This window comes from Crocodylus porosus, unplaced genomic scaffold (assembly GCF_001723895.1).
Source record: "Crocodylus porosus isolate Cpor-Errol unplaced genomic scaffold, CroPor_comp1, whole genome shotgun sequence".
NCBI classification, from domain to species: domain Eukaryota; kingdom Metazoa; phylum Chordata; order Crocodylia; family Crocodylidae; genus Crocodylus; species Crocodylus porosus.
In genome coordinates this window covers 39,526,581-39,544,272 of record NW_017728912.1, presented here as the reverse complement: position 1 = coordinate 39,544,272, position 17,692 = coordinate 39,526,581, and the positions used below count along the sequence as shown (strand labels likewise).

General features: G+C 42.4%; 1 protein-coding gene across 2 annotated transcripts in view; it reads left to right on the top strand.

Annotated features, from left to right (window-relative positions):
- ANTXR2 (anthrax toxin receptor 2) overlaps positions 1 to 17,692 on the top strand; it is a 182,290-nt gene that overhangs the window by 29,154 nt on the left and 135,444 nt on the right. For both annotated transcript variants that reach the window (XM_019534309.1, XM_019534308.1), the window contains exons 7-8: positions 13,975 to 14,035; positions 15,331 to 15,426. In XM_019534309.1, the coding sequence (XP_019389854.1) occupies positions 13,975 to 14,035; positions 15,331 to 15,426 (157 nt within the window). The remainder of the gene's footprint in view (positions 1 to 13,974; positions 14,036 to 15,330; positions 15,427 to 17,692) is intronic.

The following is a 17,692-nucleotide window of genomic DNA, read 5'->3' as shown; positions in this document are numbered from 1 at the left end:
ACCCCACTGTCCACATCCCTCCAGGCCGAAAATGACCCATCCACCACCACTCTCTGGGTGTGGCCCTCCAGCCAGTTGCCGACCCAATTGACTGTGTGGGCATCGACACCACAGTCCCCCAGTTTCTTAATGAGAACAGGGTGAGAGACAGTGTTGAAGGCCTTCTGAAAGTCCAGGAAGACCATGTCCACTGCTACCCCTGCATCTTCTGATCATAGAAGGCCACCAGGTTGGTCTGACAGGATCTGCTGCTAATAAACCTGTGTTGATTGCCCCTAAGCATAATCTTCCCTGCTGGGCCCTTGTGCATATGTGCCAGAATAATTTTCTCAAAAAGCTTGCCCAGCATTGAGGTAAGACTAACTGGCCTATAGTTTCCCGGGTCTTCCTTCCTCCCCTTTTTGAAGATGGGAACTACTTTGGCCCTCTTCCAGTCCTCTGGCACCACACCAGAGCACCACGAGTGCTTGTAAAGCCGTGCCGGGGGTCCTGCCATGACCTCAGCCAATTCCCTACGTACTCTAGGGTGGAGATTGTTCGGACCAGCTGACTTGAATACATCCAGTCCCTCCAGAAGTTCCCTAACTAGTTCCTCACTAACCCTTGACCTAGGTGTGCCTCCTCTGGGGCCTGAGGGGGGCCCAGCAGGGGGGTGACTGTTCCGGTCCCTTCTTAGGAAAATGGAGGCAAAGAAATCATTAAATATGTTGGCTTTGTCATCTGGTGTGAAGACCAGATTTCCTAATGTGTCCTGCTGGGGCCCCACGTTACCTGGAACCTTCTTCTTGCCCCCTATGAATTTCAAAAAGGACTTCTAGTTGTCCTTGATCTGGGTCGCTAGTCCCAGTTCCATCTCTGCCTTGGCCTTCCTGACGGCCCCCCTGCATCCCCGAGCAACCGCAGTATAATCCTCCCTGGTGATGTCCCCTCCCTTCCATTGGGTGTGCGCCTCCCTTTTAGCTAGGAGACATTCACAGATGCTTTTGGTGAGCCATGGGGCTTGTATGCCCTCCTGCTCCCTTTGATCTGTGTTGGGATTACCTCCCTTTGGGCTTGGAGGATTGTCTACTTAAGGAGCGACCACTCTTCTTGGACACCTGGCTCCCCTCCCCTCCGGGACCTCAGTGCTTCCCTGACTATTCTCCTTAGCTCACTGAAGTCCGCCCTCCTGAAATCCTAGGGCTGCTGCCTTGCTGCAGGCCTTTGCCACCTTGCTCTGGATGGTGAATTCCAGCAGGCGATGATCGCTGTCGCCCAGGTGGTTGAGCACCCGCAGCCCCCTCACCAGGCCATCTCCTGTGGTCGGCACCAGGTCCAACAAGGAGTCTCCCCTGGTGGGGTTGTGCACCTCCTGGGTTAGATGGAGGTCCTGCATTCTGGCTAAGAACCTACGTGAGCAGTCAGATCTGGCTGACTGCTCTTCCCAGCAGATGGTCCGGGAAGTTCAGGTTCCCCATGACTACCACATCCTTTGATTTCCCTACCTCCATGAGCTGAGTTAAGAATTCCTGGTAGAGCTCTTCCCCTTTTTGAAATCCTATTGTACTAAAATGCAGTTGCTTCAGGTATTTCTCTGGTAGGGAGAGGAGGTTGAGGATTTTATTTTGTGGGGGAGGGTTTAGAATTTTGCTGGACACACATTTTGGTGAATGTACACAGGACTGGCAAGCAGCATATAACTAAGTAGTGCTGCAGGTTCCCAAATGCTTAGTGCAGTGAACAGGAGTATTGCTGTAAATACATTTCCATACTCCAACTGCTACACTTGTTTTCGGTGAAAGTTAGTATACAGCAGCATCAATATCACTATTGCATGTTTTACCATTTCGTAGTTTAGAAGTATTTAAGTCCTTTTTAAGAATTTCTAAATTTTGTTTGCCTTTAGAAATGGATAGTGAACTTTTTTGCAGTAACATAACTTTACTTACAGTGTCTTAGTAAAGTTGCAGTATTTCTTGGTATGTCTTTGGCTTCTTTGGAAAGAAGTCAAGGCTCATTTCCCTTGGGAACTGCTTCCACTTTCCAATCAGCAATAATGAAGACAAATTAAAATGTACATTAGAAATAAATCTGTCGTGAGTAACACCCACTGAAAATCCTGCATTGTTCAAAATGGTCCATTTGATTAAAATCTCCAATAATCTATAATTCTGTTCCTTTCTCAGGAAATGGATATATTCAATTCTCACCCCATTTACTGTTTTCATAATATTAAGTAGACTTGAACATTTATACAGTTGTTCTGAAGAGAATCCAGCTGTGCTAATGATGACCTGCCCAGAATCCTGAACTTAGAGTACAGTTCTGTGGGAGGAACAGATGCTGAGAGAGTTATGATTGATGGTATTAACTACTGCCAAAAACTTTTGAACTGCATACTGGGGCTAAGCAAAATCGAATGATGCCAGGAAATGAATTGACACTTAACATATTTTGCTAATTGACAATGTACAGTTATGTCGATCACAAGTCATTACTAGTATGTATTATTTTCATAAGGCCTCTGAACATGCCATGCACTGAAATGTGGGAAGGGAAAAATATTTTTATGTCTGTATGAAATACCATCCAGCTCACTTACATTAATTTTGTATCTGAATTGTATCCAGCATGCTTGTAAAGCTACTATAGAGCATATAGTTTTATTCTGAATAATAATAGGGGAAGAAGGTGTTGAGAGGGATTGGCAACTGTGAAAAATGAGGTATTTGACTAGGATTTGAAATGGAAAAAAAAATGGTCATAGTTCCCATATGCCTGACCAGTGTAACATTGTCCATGGATGCCAGTGGAATTATTCTTGATTTTTATATTGTTTTCAAAACAGAATTGGGTCCAGAGAGCTGATGAGGCAACTAGAAGGTTGTCATTGACACCCAGGGGTCCTAAGGCAAAAATATTTGCACAAAAAGGACAAAATATATGTTACAAGATGGATATGAGGCCACAGTAGCGAAATCAGAAGTGGCTGAGAGGAATGTTCGGAGAGCCTAGACACAAGGGCCATCGTTAAGTTATACTGCAACTTAAGCTGCTCCTGCTTTTTTTTTTTGGCAGTTCATTGCAAGGACAGCTGCTTTTTATGCAAATGTGAGTGTGATTATTAGTGTAGGTGTATAGTTTTTTCAGTTTAAATATTTTTAACACAACATGATTTTTTTAATTTACTTAGCTTTTAACTTCTTTGGGTTCAGTGTACAGGATCAGAAACTGACAGTTGGAGTGTCTACATGAGATGCTTTACTGAGCAGTAGACTAATCTACCCTGCAGCCACATGGCTCTCCCAGCCCCTGCAGCTGGCACAGCCCTCCCAGCTCTGTATACATTGGGGCTGGCCCAATGCCTCCTGTTAGCCTGCTGGCTCACACCTGGGGGAGCCTGGAGCTCTCCCTGGATGGTCCAGGGGGAGCAGAGCAGGAGCAGCCCTGGACCAGGCTGCTGCTTTTGAGAACAAATCAGCACCCAGCAGGGTACACGTGTAGACACATTCCTGGGCACAGTTTACTGTGCCTTATTTTACTGCAGAGTAACCTTACCGTGCATTAATTGCACATGTAGATGCACACAGTATTTATGTAATATACTTCTAATTGAATTAAATCTTGTATAAATTAAATAACGTGTCTAACTACTCTGATACTTTATGAAGTGTGCAGTGAAGTTTACATGAGCTTACAGAAAGGAAGCATTCTGGCAGAAAGTGTTACAAGATACACATCACAGACATGCATTCCTAATAATCATGTAGAGTCAGCTTGAATAAAAAGTAAATGGAAACTGGCCCCAAATGCAGGAACTAATATAGTTGCTGGGGCTTTCTTCCTGATACTTTTAATAACGTCTACTTCTAAATTTTCAATGAGTTTCAGATGCCCCTGAAATACGTGAACAACTATGACTTGTTCCCTTAAGCAGTTTCAGCTGCATGAATAAATGATGAACTGTGGCACTAACAAAAAGCAAATAGGATTGCAACTTTCTGAAACATAAAAAGTGTTTAAAGTGAGAGGTCAAAAGCTAGAAAATGTGTTATAGTTCAAAAAGAGCTTGATTATAGAGAGCCATGTATTAATGAGTTGGTAAAGCCAAATCCAACAGGCTTATCCTGATATTAGAAAGATTATGGAGAGACATGTATGAAGGACACTGCCTCTAGAAGTTGAGTAATCCCAAGTATTGCACTGCTGTGGTGAACTGAATTTGAACCTAATCTTTGCAGTAGGGCTATGGTTAAGGTCCTTATCCAGCAAGACTCTTTAGTGTGTGCTTAACTTTAAGCTTCCCTGAAGTTGCTAGGATTGCTCCATATGCTTTAAATCAAGTGTGTGAATAAGTGTTTTGATAGCCAACAAAGAGGAAAAAGTGAATTTAGCCATTTCAGTACCACTGAGTATGTGCTCAGCAGCTGTTCTACATATTATTTTCCTAAGCAAAGAAGTCTTTAGCTATATTCAGTCTTAATGGAGTCTTGTTAATGTCGGTGGCATTACACCAGGGATGAAGTTGCTCTCATCTGCCCATAGGATATCTCGTGCATCTTTACTTTAGGAAACTGTCTGTCTGAACCCTCAAGTGTTTGGCTCTCATAACTAATAAATGCTTTTGAGTATGAAAATTAGCTGTAGATTATCCATTCACTTAATGGTCATAAGATACGATTTCCTGGGAGTTCCAAGGGTTTGGTTGCTTTCAGCTTATACTCAAAAGCTCTGCTGTATGTCCCTTTATACTGAACTTGTGATGCATTAATGCTGTTTGCTGGTAAGGTAGCAATAATAAAAGGCTTCTTTTTGAATATCATATTTACTCAGATATAAGACAAGGTTTTTCCATCCAGTCAACATGGGGAGGGAGGGAAAAAGCTCCTCAACTTATATTTGCATACAAGGCAACCTCATTCAGTAATTGTCTATCATTAAATTGCTGCCAAAAGTAGCATGTGCTCAGTAATGGAAACCAACTATAAAGTTGATTGCATTTAGCCAACATTTGAGTATGACTATTAGGGCTGTGCGAATTTTTGGTAACCTATTCGATTAGGTGGAGATTTGGCTTGATTCGGTGGCTGAATCTCCAACTCTGAATTGAATCAGAAGACCCTTTAATTTCTCCGAATCAATTCAGGGAGATTTGGAAAGATTTGGCAATTCAGACACAGACACAGCTTTAAATGTTTTTTCTACATACCTTTAGGTAGCAGGCAGCTTGTGAACACTGTGATACTGGGGTGCATGGAGCATCCCATAGAAGCACAGGGGGCTCCCCACCATGCTCAGCAGCTGACCGGGAAGAGGGCCAGAAGGACTTCCAGTCCAGTTCCGGGTCTACTGGGGAGTGCGCAGGGTCACCCTGGTCTCCCAGCTTGGAGACTGGTGCCTCCTGGGTCTGGGGGGGGGAGTACCCGTGGTCCCCCTGTGGTCTCCCCAAACTGGGGAGGTGCTCACTTGCGCACTCCCCGGTGGACCTGGAACTGGACCGGAAGTGCTTCTGGTCCACGTCCAGGTATGCTGCTGAGTACAGTGGGGAGCCTCCTGCGCTTCTGTGGGATGCTCCAAGCGCCCCAGCATCACAGTGTTCACAAGCTGCGCTGGTACCTTGAGGTATGTAGAAAAAACATTTCAAGCTGTGTCTATGTATGAATCGCCGATTCTCTGAATTGGCATCGAATATTTAAATTTGGCTGAATCAAATCAGGGACAGTGATCTCAATCAACTAATCAAACCAGTGTTCCCAATTTGGGCCAAGTCCAAATCGAATAGGGCCTGCTTCACACATCCCTAGCTAGCATACTGATAGGACTCTACCACATCTTGTTTGGTTTTTTTGGGGGGGGTTGGGGAGGGGCTTGAAATACATTGTGCTCAGTCCTTCTCAGTACTGTTTTTTCAAGTCATGGTGAGCCAGTACATTGAATACATTTTGACTTTCTTCTTCACTCCCACAGCTGAGTTGTGCCTTTCCTTCCATTTCCAATAACTTCTGTTTCTTTGTTGGTCTTAAATGTCTGGCAAACATCAAACAGGACCCCAAACAGGTCACTCAGAATCCCTCTGTTGCCCTCTCTCTCAAAATGTTGCATATTAGTGTGGCCCTGCCCTCCATGAGGTAGAGCTGGGCCAGGTTGCCTTGGGCCTCATCTGCATATACATTTTTGGAAGACTTGGGACAAGAACACCTGGTTCCAGTCATGAGTGGGGATAATTAGCACATTGATCTTTTGCTAATTAGCTAATGTGCTAATAGGTGGAGGAGGTAGGGGGCATATCTGAAGTACACACACATGCTGAGCTGTGGGGTCACCATGGGTTGAAATGCTGTTGACTGTGCTGGGGCCCAGCCCAATGAACAATATGATAAATCATAAATCATGAGTCTTTTGGCTTTGGGCTAATGTCATGCATAATTTGTACTGTCTTTAAGTTGGTATCAAAGTGCTGCTTAAACGTGTGTTTATGGAGTACTGTGCTGAAACTTGCAGCGGTTTCAAAAAAAGGTCAGTTTGCTTCAATTCTGGATGAATCAAATCTACGGGTCCAGGAATGTTTATTGCAAAATCAGTGTTTTCAAGTTTGCCTGTGATTTCAATGTGCTCAGGGAGAGCAGAGGGAGTAAAGAGAGGGGGAACGAGCTGCAGGAAGAACTTGAGGGCAGGGGGTGGGAGGACTGTAGGCCAGACAAGCTAGGGAATCAGAAGGCAAGGGGGCTTCCTGACCTCAGATTTATTTTTCCTTCTGGAGCAGTGGGAAGGGGATGCATTCAAAGTAAACCTCCAATAATTAGATTCTATACCTGGATAATTATGTCAAATTTATAAACTTTATAGAATCTAATTATTAACTCCCATTGACTTTATAGAATCTAATTATTGGGAGGTCATCTTATATTCAGGATCATCTTGTATTTGAGTAACTTTGGTAGTATCTCTCTTTCAGCCCCCATGTTTGTGTCCGTCTGTCATGAATAGCTTCTTTACTTTAATGGGATGCTGCTTATTGCTTTCTCATGCTGCAGTAAAGTGAAACTGGTATGATTCTGCTTCTGATCTAAAACTCCTTGTAGCAGCATGATGCTGACTAGGGTCTAGTTAATTTTATTGGAGTGGCCATTTGGATTACACATGAAAGTAACATATACAAGTATTGTTACAGTTTTCAGATTCAGAAAAGGTAGGAAGATATCTTCTAGGTCTAAGACTTTAGAAAATGTATTTGTTTTCAAAACTGAAGATTTAATGATGTGGAAATTGAGTTAAGATGCCCACTTGTTAAAGAAAGTTTTCTATTCCTCAACACCAGACAAGTGGCAATTATTATTATTATTTTTTTTTAATTTCTCACAATTTTCTTAGGAAGACCTGATTCTGATTTTAACTACAACTGCTTCATAACCCTCTGGCTTGAGTGACAGTTATATATTAGGAAAAAGAGCCCTTCTGTTATGCACAAGGGAAAATGAAGAAGTTTGCTAAGGGAGACCAAGGTCCTTCGTTTTCTCTAACATTAGGTCAGTGGCCAGGGAGTGGGAGCACTGTGGCCAGTTCTGAGAGTGCTGTGGCCACTTCCCATGCGGCATGATCAGCCATGGGGGGACCTCCCCGGTCGGTGAGATTGGTCACGGCCCCCACCCCCTCCCCCGACTAAGGTGGCACCAGTCGCCCATGTGTTTATATGAAGTGTGGCTTCATGTCCCAGTTCTGGTATTTGCAGCACCCCGTAGTCCCCTCCATTTTGATAAGCAGATGGAAGCTCATGCCCATATATACTGGCTGGAGTAACTGAGCATGTATACTTGGCAGGGGAGATACCATGGTGATGGTTTTGGCACAGGTGGTTTTGCTTGCCTGGCAGGGGAGGTACCCTTTTTCTCAACCTTGAATGACTCGGTGTAGTTAGAGGGTGAAGGCCTGTCCCTTGCACTGTGGGCAGACTAATCCATGTGAGAGTCTATAATACCTCCAATGTGAGGATCTCAACTACACAATTTATGGTGATGAGTGTTTGTTCTTGGACTTTTTCTCTAGCTTGCTCTTTTGGCCCTTTGGCTCGGAACAGGAGAGACCAGAGGGCATTTGAACAACAAGGCCTCTGGGCTTGGGGCCCCCAGTAGAATGCCTGCCATGGGTTTGTGAGAATCTGAAGCCTCAGGCTGAAGAATCTGGGAGGTAGGATACTTGTCAGTGGTAGCACCACACAGCCTTGAACAATTGAGTTATGTTCAGTTGATAGAATTCAGAACTGATTTGGCCAGAGACACAGAATTAACGCCCCCCAAAACCGGAGCCTACAGGCCATGTTTACTTCTCCCTTTGGTGCCTGGTGGAACTTGCCATTGTTACTCCACTGTTTTTTTCCATCAAAGATAAAGGGTCTGAGCAAGAGAGGCTGAAGGGAGCAGTCAGTTTTCAGTAGATTCTGCCCTTCAAATATGTGTTTCTGGGGCAGTTGGCAGCCAGGGAAGCTCCTGGAAGGGAAGCGTTTTTGTGCTTGGCAGAACAGCCCCCTCTGTTTGGCTTGAAACACTGGAAATAAAATAGATGACATCAACTCCTTGAATCTTTTCCTTGCATGCTTTTTACTAAGTAAGTTTACAATCAAGTTTGAATTTATTATATGTCAGCAGTGTACTCAACTGTCGTATTCCAGGATGGCCTTATATAGTAATTATTTCAACTTGTAGAAAGTAGGTTTCTCTCAGTAATGACTGTTGAGGTGCCCCAGCTGATTTGCAGTGCCAGATCATTCTCCCTGGTAGTCCTGGCCTACAGAAAATTGGAACTCAGAGCTACAGACTGCCTTTTAACATTACCATGGCAGATTTGTTGCCATACTGCACTTTTTATCAGGCCCAGGTTTTCACTACAAGTGCATTTAAAGTTAGATTTTTAAAAAGGAGAGGGAGAAAATTCTGAAATTATTCACACGCTGATTTATTTAGCTCTTTTTCAGTCACTGAAATGGTATGCAGAAGAGGCACACGTACGGTTGTCACTTACCATATTTATCCTGCATGCTATGTATATCTTTCCCCCCTTCAAATAAGTCCTCCAAAATTAAGGTGCCTGTCATAAGTGGGGTAGCTTGTTTTTTTTGTTTTTGTTTTTTTTTGGAACAGAAATAGGCAGACCCTGGCCATGTCTACACGAGACATTTATGCAGAGAACACTAATTAGCTCCACAGTAAATGTCTTGCATCTACATGTGCAGCCCTATTAGATTGAAGGAAACTAACTCTGCAGCGGAGTAGTGCTTGTAAATACAAGTACTATCCTGCTGCAGAATTTTTTTGTGTGCAACAGTGTACATATAGACACTGCCATGGCTGGCTGGACATGAGGGTGCATGAAGTTGCTTCGGTGTGGGGGTGCCTGCTGGCTAGCCCTGCACTAGAGTACTCTTCCACCCTAGCCAGCCCCTCTGCAGGACATTGAGCTGGGTCAGAGCATCATTGGGCTAGCAGGCTGACCCCCTTGGGCCCTTCCAACTGGGGCTGCTCTGACCCAGCTCCAAGTGCTGCAGTCCTGGGCACATGTTCAAATGGTGCACCTGGGAGCAATAAACTCTGGAACAGTATGTACCGGAGTTTATTGCTGCATTCTAATAGCATGTGTAGATGGCTCCCAAGATTGCTGCTCCTTCTTTCTGGCTCTGCAAACAGCAGGGATGGAGCCCAGTGTTAATTCTCTCACAGCTACTATTGTCTGAGCCATGTAGCTTGTGCCTAAAGCAGCAATTGAATTGGCTCAGGGCAAATGAGCTGCTGTAGGCAGTCTGTAGTATCTTAATGAGGCATGTGGTATGAAAATAACACTTTATTTTTTACAGGAACTTATATAAAAACTATTTACAGTACAGAAACAATCTTACTACTGCCCTTGCAAGGGTCTGGGGCCTAGCCTTGTTGCTGTCCTGTTATACTAAGAGGCTCCTGCTGCCTCTGGGGATGCCATATTTCCTGGACACACTGTTTCTGGGAAGACTTATTCTATCACATATCACACTGTTGGTCATATATCTGGGGAAAACAAAAATTTCTACATACTGCCTTCCAAAAAACAAGGCGTCTGTTATTTGGGAGTGTGTGGTATGCAAGAAAATACAGGTTTGCTCTAGGGCAAATCCTCCCCATTTTTCCTCTTTGGTTCCAGAGGAATTTAGAGGTAGCAAAGCCAGCATAGATCAGCTGTTCATGAAATTTTCATAGTTATTGCATATGGCTGAGGGGTACATCAGGCTTTGGCTTTCTGTGATTTCTGGCGTGGCAGAGGAGGATGTATTTTCCAAAAGCCTTGATTCAAAACCTGCTGAAGTCGTTGGGAGTTAATGTGCGTTGGGTCAGGTCCTAAATGCATAGCTAACAGTGAGTGTGACGCCAGAGAGCTACCTTGACATACAACTTGGATCAGAGTTTGACTGTGTTTAAATTTTTGAAAAGGAAAGGTCTGAGCCTTTTATTGGAGCTTTAGTGCACCTTGTTCACTTGTAAGGAATAGTATTTGGAAAAGAGGGAGAAAGAGAGAAGAATGTTTTAAAAAAAAAAAAAGAGAGAGAGAGAGAGTTGGAGAGGTAATGAGCATAAGAACCACCAGTACACCTCTTAAAGTAGAAAATAAGTTGCATCTCCCATGGGTGACAGAATGGCTGTAACTTCCTGTCTGTGAGACTGTTCGTATTTTCTCATGATGGTCCCAAGTGCCTTACCCTTCTGAGAAAAGCCACTGAACTCAGTGGCATTATGTGCTGATGCATAGCATGGACAGTATTTATTATCTCCACTCAGTAGCTGATGGAAAATGAGTCGTGTTTTTAAGGATGGCTTTGATGGATCACTCAGTTTTCTGGTAAAATTAGAGAACTAAAGCAAGATGAAACTTATTTCTTAAGAGAGACAACTGAGTGAGAAATCTGTTCCCATTATGGTTCCTAAGAATACTAGTTTCAAATGATCACTGATTATTTCTTTTTTCTTTTGTGTCACTGTGCTCTGTGTGTGTGTTTTGAAAAATGATTGTTGACATACAGAAGGAGCTTCAAGGAGGAGAAAGGTGGCTTTTGGAGGAGAAGATGGATTTCTTGCATCTGGGTGGTTTGCACCTGTTACATTTGTAGCAGGTTGATGGATTAAGGATGAACCATTCAGTTATTGCTGTAGCCATGCTCCTTCATAGTTCACTGGAAAAACAGTGTTGTTTGAGATGTGTAGGAGTCAGCTGGAGCACGTGAATAGTCCTGTGCAGCTGTTGGCTTCAGCTTTTCTTTGCAGACTCTCACACATTTGCAAATCCTTGTCTTCACAAGGGGTGCCCAAACCTAACTGAATGGGTTTTACTGCATCTTACCTTAACACAGGCCATTGGGTTTTGGAGATGTTTGAATATTTGGAAGAAAGTATTTTGGATATTATAGAAGGGCAGGGTTAAGTATCTTTGTTTTCTGAGCCAAAATGAATTGTGTAAGTTTTATCAGTGAACTCACTTATTATTATAAGCTAAGTAATCCAGCTGGAAATCACAAAGGTCCAGACCCTTGTCTTTTCCAAGATGCTTTGGAGATCTTGTGGAGCTTTCTCAAGCCAAGTCAAGGATGAAAATAGTTTAAAATATGGAAAGTTTGTATCAAGGCAATTGTTATTTTTAATAGCAGTTTTGGAAAAAAAACAAACCCAAAACACTTTTCATACTTGATGTTACTTTTTCCAAGATTTGCTCCTGGAATTGTGGTCGTCTTGGTGCCAAAGGGATGAATTTAACCTTAAACTCTTTACAGAGCTCATTTTTGTTCACGTTAAGTGATAAGTAATGTTAAGCCACGTATTTTCTGCTCTTTATGGGGTTTGTTTTGGTTTTCTTTTAAGAACAAAGGAAATTGGCACATGAACAGTGTTGTAATTGTCAGTTTGTAGTGGACCTGGAGATGCAGCAATAGAAAGCAGCAGCACACGGGGTGAAACAATAAGAGAAATAATTAACAGGATGAAAAGTTGATGAGAAACTTGCATTCCTTAATCCATACAGAGCACACAAACAAGCTTACCAGCCCAAAATACATTAATTTTCACAAACTGATACATAGTGGGAATTAGAAAAGTGTGCTATGTTTGCCTAAGTCTGCTTTTGCTTATGATTTTAGTAATAAACTTATTAACTCTAATGGGAATAGAGTTAGGCCAAAGTTGAACACAGTTGAAAATGTTCCTGAATCATTGCCCTGACCTTCCCAGGATCCATTATAAGCTGGCAAGTAATCCAGTTAACTGAAGTGGGCCCAGAGGCAAGAGTTTTTAGTGATATATTTTATTGGACCAACTGTGTTAGGAGAGATGCTATGGAAGCTTCTGAGCATGAAGCACCCTTTTTCACAACCCTCCCCAACTCCTCATATTTACTGGACCATCATGGCCACAACACTGCAACCGTACCTAAACAGGACTAACATTTTGGCAGTGGGTTACATGACTATTTGCTACATTGCAGGAGAGTTTTGGGGACTTAGAGTCTTAGGGTATGTGTAGATGAAATGGGGGCCCTAGTTTGAAGCGGTGGGTTTTTAAAAACACCACTTCAATTTTGGGCCCTTTAAACCCCTGTGTCACATACCAGACACCGGAACTGGCAGTGGGGAAGGGAGTGTGAACTGCTGGTGGGCAGAGTGGACCCTAGGCTGCGGGGCGGGTGGGGGGAAGGATGGAAGGATAGTTGGCACCCACCTGCAGGCACCTGGCTTGGACAGTCCCAGGGGCCATCGCAGGCACAGGGACCCCATGCAGCTCAGGCAGGCAGGCTCCAGGCTGTAGGGGAGGGAATTAGGCTCACCACTTTTTTTTCTTTTTTTCCTTGGGTGGAGCCTGCCTTGCCAGGCTGCCTGTGAGCTGCACAGAGCTCAGTGCTTCACTCCGCGGCTCTAGGGCAGCAAACTAAAAATCCTCATAGAAGTTTTAATTTGCTGCACCCTAGGTCATTTAAGGCACATTATGCCATGGAATTTGCTACAATGGCTGGATTTACTGAGCAATGCACCACCAAAGTGTGCAAACACAAACATCGTTAAAGCCGTACCTGCTTCTGGGAGTGTTTAGATCAGTGGTTGCATTCAGGCTAGCCAAAATATTTGATGCCTTCATTATGAAGGCAGTGTGGTTGAGTGGATAAAACTGGAATTTACTGTAGTAAAGATGTGCATTCTATTTCTGGCTCTGTTTTGCTGACCTTTTGTAGCCTGGTAAATTCACATACTTCTAAAATGGGGAAATAGTACTTGACTTGTTTGTAAGATAATGTCTGAAGCTTTGCCTGATAAAAAGGGTTTTGAGCCCAGAACCACTAGTCTTCTGCCTCCCATCTCCTAAGCTTAATGGTAATAGATAGAAAGAACATCGTCTCCTTCACCACTGGTAGAACATGACATGAGTGGTTTCATGTATGAGTGGCTGTGTCATTCAAGTGAAATGAAAAAGCCTCCACCAAATCCAGTATACGTGAAAATGCTGCGAATTCCTGCTCTACTCCATGTGGGAAAGGATGCCAAAACTTGGAATATGTGCTTTGAGCTTGCTCCGAGGCTCAATGAAAGGCTTCTGTTGACTTCAATGAGTTTTGGATCAGGTCTTTCTGTGTGTAGCTGTTAGTTTATACCCTAGGCCTGGGTTCCAGATGAAGTTAGGTTAGGAGGTTATACAGAAATTCCGAGGCTAAAACCAGACATTAATTTTGTTTGACTAGAGTCCTAAGGTAACATATTAACTCAAATTCTAGAAATCTTTAGAAAAATGTATGGATTATGTAGGTGTCTAAGTTTGCAAGATCAGACCTTCTTGTTGATGAAACTTTTACTCTGACATCCACTTGCAATATTTTATGAGTGTACACATTGATTTAAGAAAAACAGGTGTATTATTCCTTCTTTTACTATTTGATATGGTCTTAGCTAATATTGCCTTCAGAAATCATATTCCTGTCTGTATATTCTCTCTCCAATAGATCTTGGAACAGTCATGCACAGAGGTATTGCACTTGGAACCATCCAGTGTTTGTGTAGGAGGTAAGTGATTAGAATAGGAAAATAGGTATATAAGAAGTAGTTATAGTGCTGTTTTCCTTTTTGTGTACAATGTGGAAATCAAACTCCATCAAACAACTAAAAGAAGAGGAATTACAGAAGAATCAGGAAGTCCTTTTTATTTATTTGGATTCCTCAAGGGAATTTTTTTTCTGACTCCTTAAAGTCTTGGTGATCTGTGCTGTGTGACATCTTTGAGACAACACCAACTTTCAGTGCTGTAGCAAGCAAGCAACTTTTCAACCTCTTCTCATGTATTTCAGACATACGTATTGTTGTTAATAATACTTGTTGTACTGTAATAGTCCCTAGGAGCTCCTGCTATAGTTCTGAACCTTACTGTCCTAGGCAATTTATAAATATACTGCAGTGATATCCCCGTGTGGTGTTACACTATATGCATCATGCTGGTCTCAAACCTAATTTATTTATATATTATCCAGTTTTCTTCCTTGTCAAATGCAGTAGATCAAAGTATGTGTTTAAAGTTACATATATATCTTACAGCAGATAAAGATAATTCTGTCTTTCCAGTGATGTTAATTTTTTTTTTCAAAAGTAAAATATAGTCCTAGCACTATTTGTTTATCTGACGTTTGCTATGTATGGTGGACAAAGCTGGAAAGCTGCATTTTTCTTTAGAGATGGGCTTATATATTCTGTGAAATTATGCAACTAATAAAGAAAGTTGCTCAAGCTTGCAGCCCATCAGTTTTTTTTCCTCTTCCTCTTCATGGTTTTGCAATCTACACATTCTTTGAAACCAACCAAAATAAGGTTATTGCAAAATTTTAATTCAGCTGTTTTGTAAAATATTACAAAGCTTAGTGAGTTATTTGATCAAACCAGTGGTTTAGACTTTGTATTGACTCAAGGGAACTTAAGGGTTATCGTCCACACTGATTTTTAAAGACAGTCTCTATCCAGCGCTGTCAGAGGGTGTGACCCAAAACTTATTGAAGTAATGAGGATTGAGCTTTGTACAAGATCCAGCTTCCGTATATTTCAGGATAGGCTCATCACTTACGTTGCAGCTGCTAGGTGGGACTAGCCTTCCATCTAAAGTGATTGCTTATACATTATGAAGTTCTTTCTAGTCCTTTCCAAAAGTTATCTCAAGTGTGAGGCACAGATGTGACCTGTTAACAAGGTAGCATGAGTAATGGTGAAGTCTTACTACCTGTGCTGAACCTATTTTGTGACTAGACCCCTGATGACTCTGCTAATCTAAATTTGGCCCCTCTCACAAGCACTGACACATGATTTTTGTTTTTCAGAGGAGTTTCAAGTTGTCCTCAGAGGAAGCGGCCTCAAACTGGGCAGAAACAAGGATAGTGTTACCTGCACCTACTCTGTAAATGGCACTATAATTAGTAAGTATTACAATCTGAGATAAATTGTGGTGAATACAGGATAAGCAAAAGGTCTTGTGTAATATGCTTATTTTTATAGATGTGAATTTTCATGCTTTCCCCATTTTATACAAATAGGAAAATAAAGAAGCAAAAAAATAAAGGAAGGAACTAGAATGGTTCAGAGGTTAGTAATTGAATATAATGCCTAGAAACTTCACCACAATTCATTTCAATTGACAGATTTCTTGGTATTCTCTATAAAGAGACCGAAAATTGGAGGCTTCCCCTTTCTATTCTAGGCCACACTTGAGTTTTTTTGGTGGTTTGTCCCATCACTGTCAATGCTGCACCAGTTTGAATACAGTAGCAAACCCACTTTCTGTATAAAAGCATCAGGCATCCTCACCTGGTAATGGAATTACTGTGATTCTGTGCAGAGTTCAGTGACATTGAGTGTGTGCTTCTGCATGACACTGAGCAGATCTCTTGTGGCTTTCTGGCATAGCAGTGTGCTGAGATGTGTGTAAAGAGCAGCGAGGATGGATTGGGGGCATAGATGGGGATCTGCTGATGGGTGTCTCCTCCAGTCATTGTGGTTGCTTAGGGGCCTAGGGACTTAAACACCACTCACCCTGAACTGGCCTCATTGTAGAGATTTTTAGTAGGCCTGTGCGAAGCTTTGAGTGCTGATTTTGATTTGGAGGAGATTTGGCTTGATTCGGCAGCCAAGTCTCTGAATCTGGATCAAACTGGGAGACCAATTAGAAGATCCAAATTGATTCGGAGAGTTTTGGAGACTTGGGCAGTCCCCACTCACTGCTGCAGAGAGCTGGACGTGTTTTTTTCAGAGATTCAGCCTATTTGGCGGCGGCCGAATCTCTGATCGGATTCAGCAAATCAGGTCACTGTCCCCTGAATCCACCAGATCCGAAATGAATACTAGCTGCATCGCACAGGCCTATTATTTAGTATGTGGCTGGCTACTCAGGGAGAACAGTGGTTCCCTGGAGGTAACCCAGTGAGAAGAATTCAGTTTCAGAAAGAATTCCTGTAACACCTTTCAATAGCAGGAACGTCTCTCCTCAGGTAGGGGTGGAAGTACAATACTTTCTTGCATAATGTGCCCTAGAATAAGGTTCATACCTTGTTTTGGAAGGGCAGAGTGAAGGACAAAAGATCTTCCTTGTAGTAAGTAACTGAGTAGCAGTGGATTGTGTGGATCGTGTGCAGAGTTACTTTCATATTTGCCTTGTAAGTGGCAGAAACTGCCTTTAGTGTATTTCTCACATATAATGTGCACTCCAATTTTCAGCAACTGTTTTTTGGAAAGAAGGTGTGTATTGTATGTATGAAATCATGTATGAAGCCATGAAGTGTAGCTTCTGATTAAATCTCTCCCTGAATTGAGACCTAAATGTACTAAGGTCTTGTCTGCATTAGAATGTTTTGCTGATTGAAGTAAACTGGTTTCGCTAAAGTGTCAGACCTCTTGCCCAGAATGAACATGGTTATACTGGAATAAGAATACTTTCTAGCCCACTTGTATTGTTGATCAGGAAGCAGATTAAGCTATTCTGGCATAAGGTACATTCATACTGATATCAAAGTGTCTACACTATGGGTTTTTTTTAATGCTCTTTTACTAAAAAGCACATCCATAATCAAAATAAGTATGTTGCTGAAACTGCGTAGACCAGGCCTAAGAAAACTAGCAAAGAAAGAACTGGGGAATGTTGCAAAATTGATTCATGTGCATGCGAAAGACAAGGATTTTTGTGGATGATATCTATTATTGGTCCAACTGTATGGTTGGTATAGACATATACCAACATATGTATACATACATATTAATGTATACAATTTTTAATACATTACAGATGGGTATATTGATGCATAGGGCCAGATCCCTTTACACCAACCACCCATTTAATTGAAGCCTAGACATCCGAGTCTCAAAGTGTGATCCTCTTCCACTTTGCTGAAATTCTTGACAAATCATTGACATCTTCAGGCAAAGATGAAAGGATTAGACAAGTCACAAAACACATTGAAGAAGGGGACCCAGACACCTTTGGCATTACTGGTTTTAAGGGACTTGAACACAGTGGAACAGACTTGTGGTTTCATAGACATTAGGGCTGGAAGGGACCTCAGAAGATAATTGAGTCTAGCCCCCCGCCCGAAGGGCAGGAAGTCAGCTGGGGTTGTAGGATCCCAGCAAGATAAGTATCCAATTATCCAATTTACTCTTGAAGGTATTAAATGTAGGTGCTTGAACCACCTC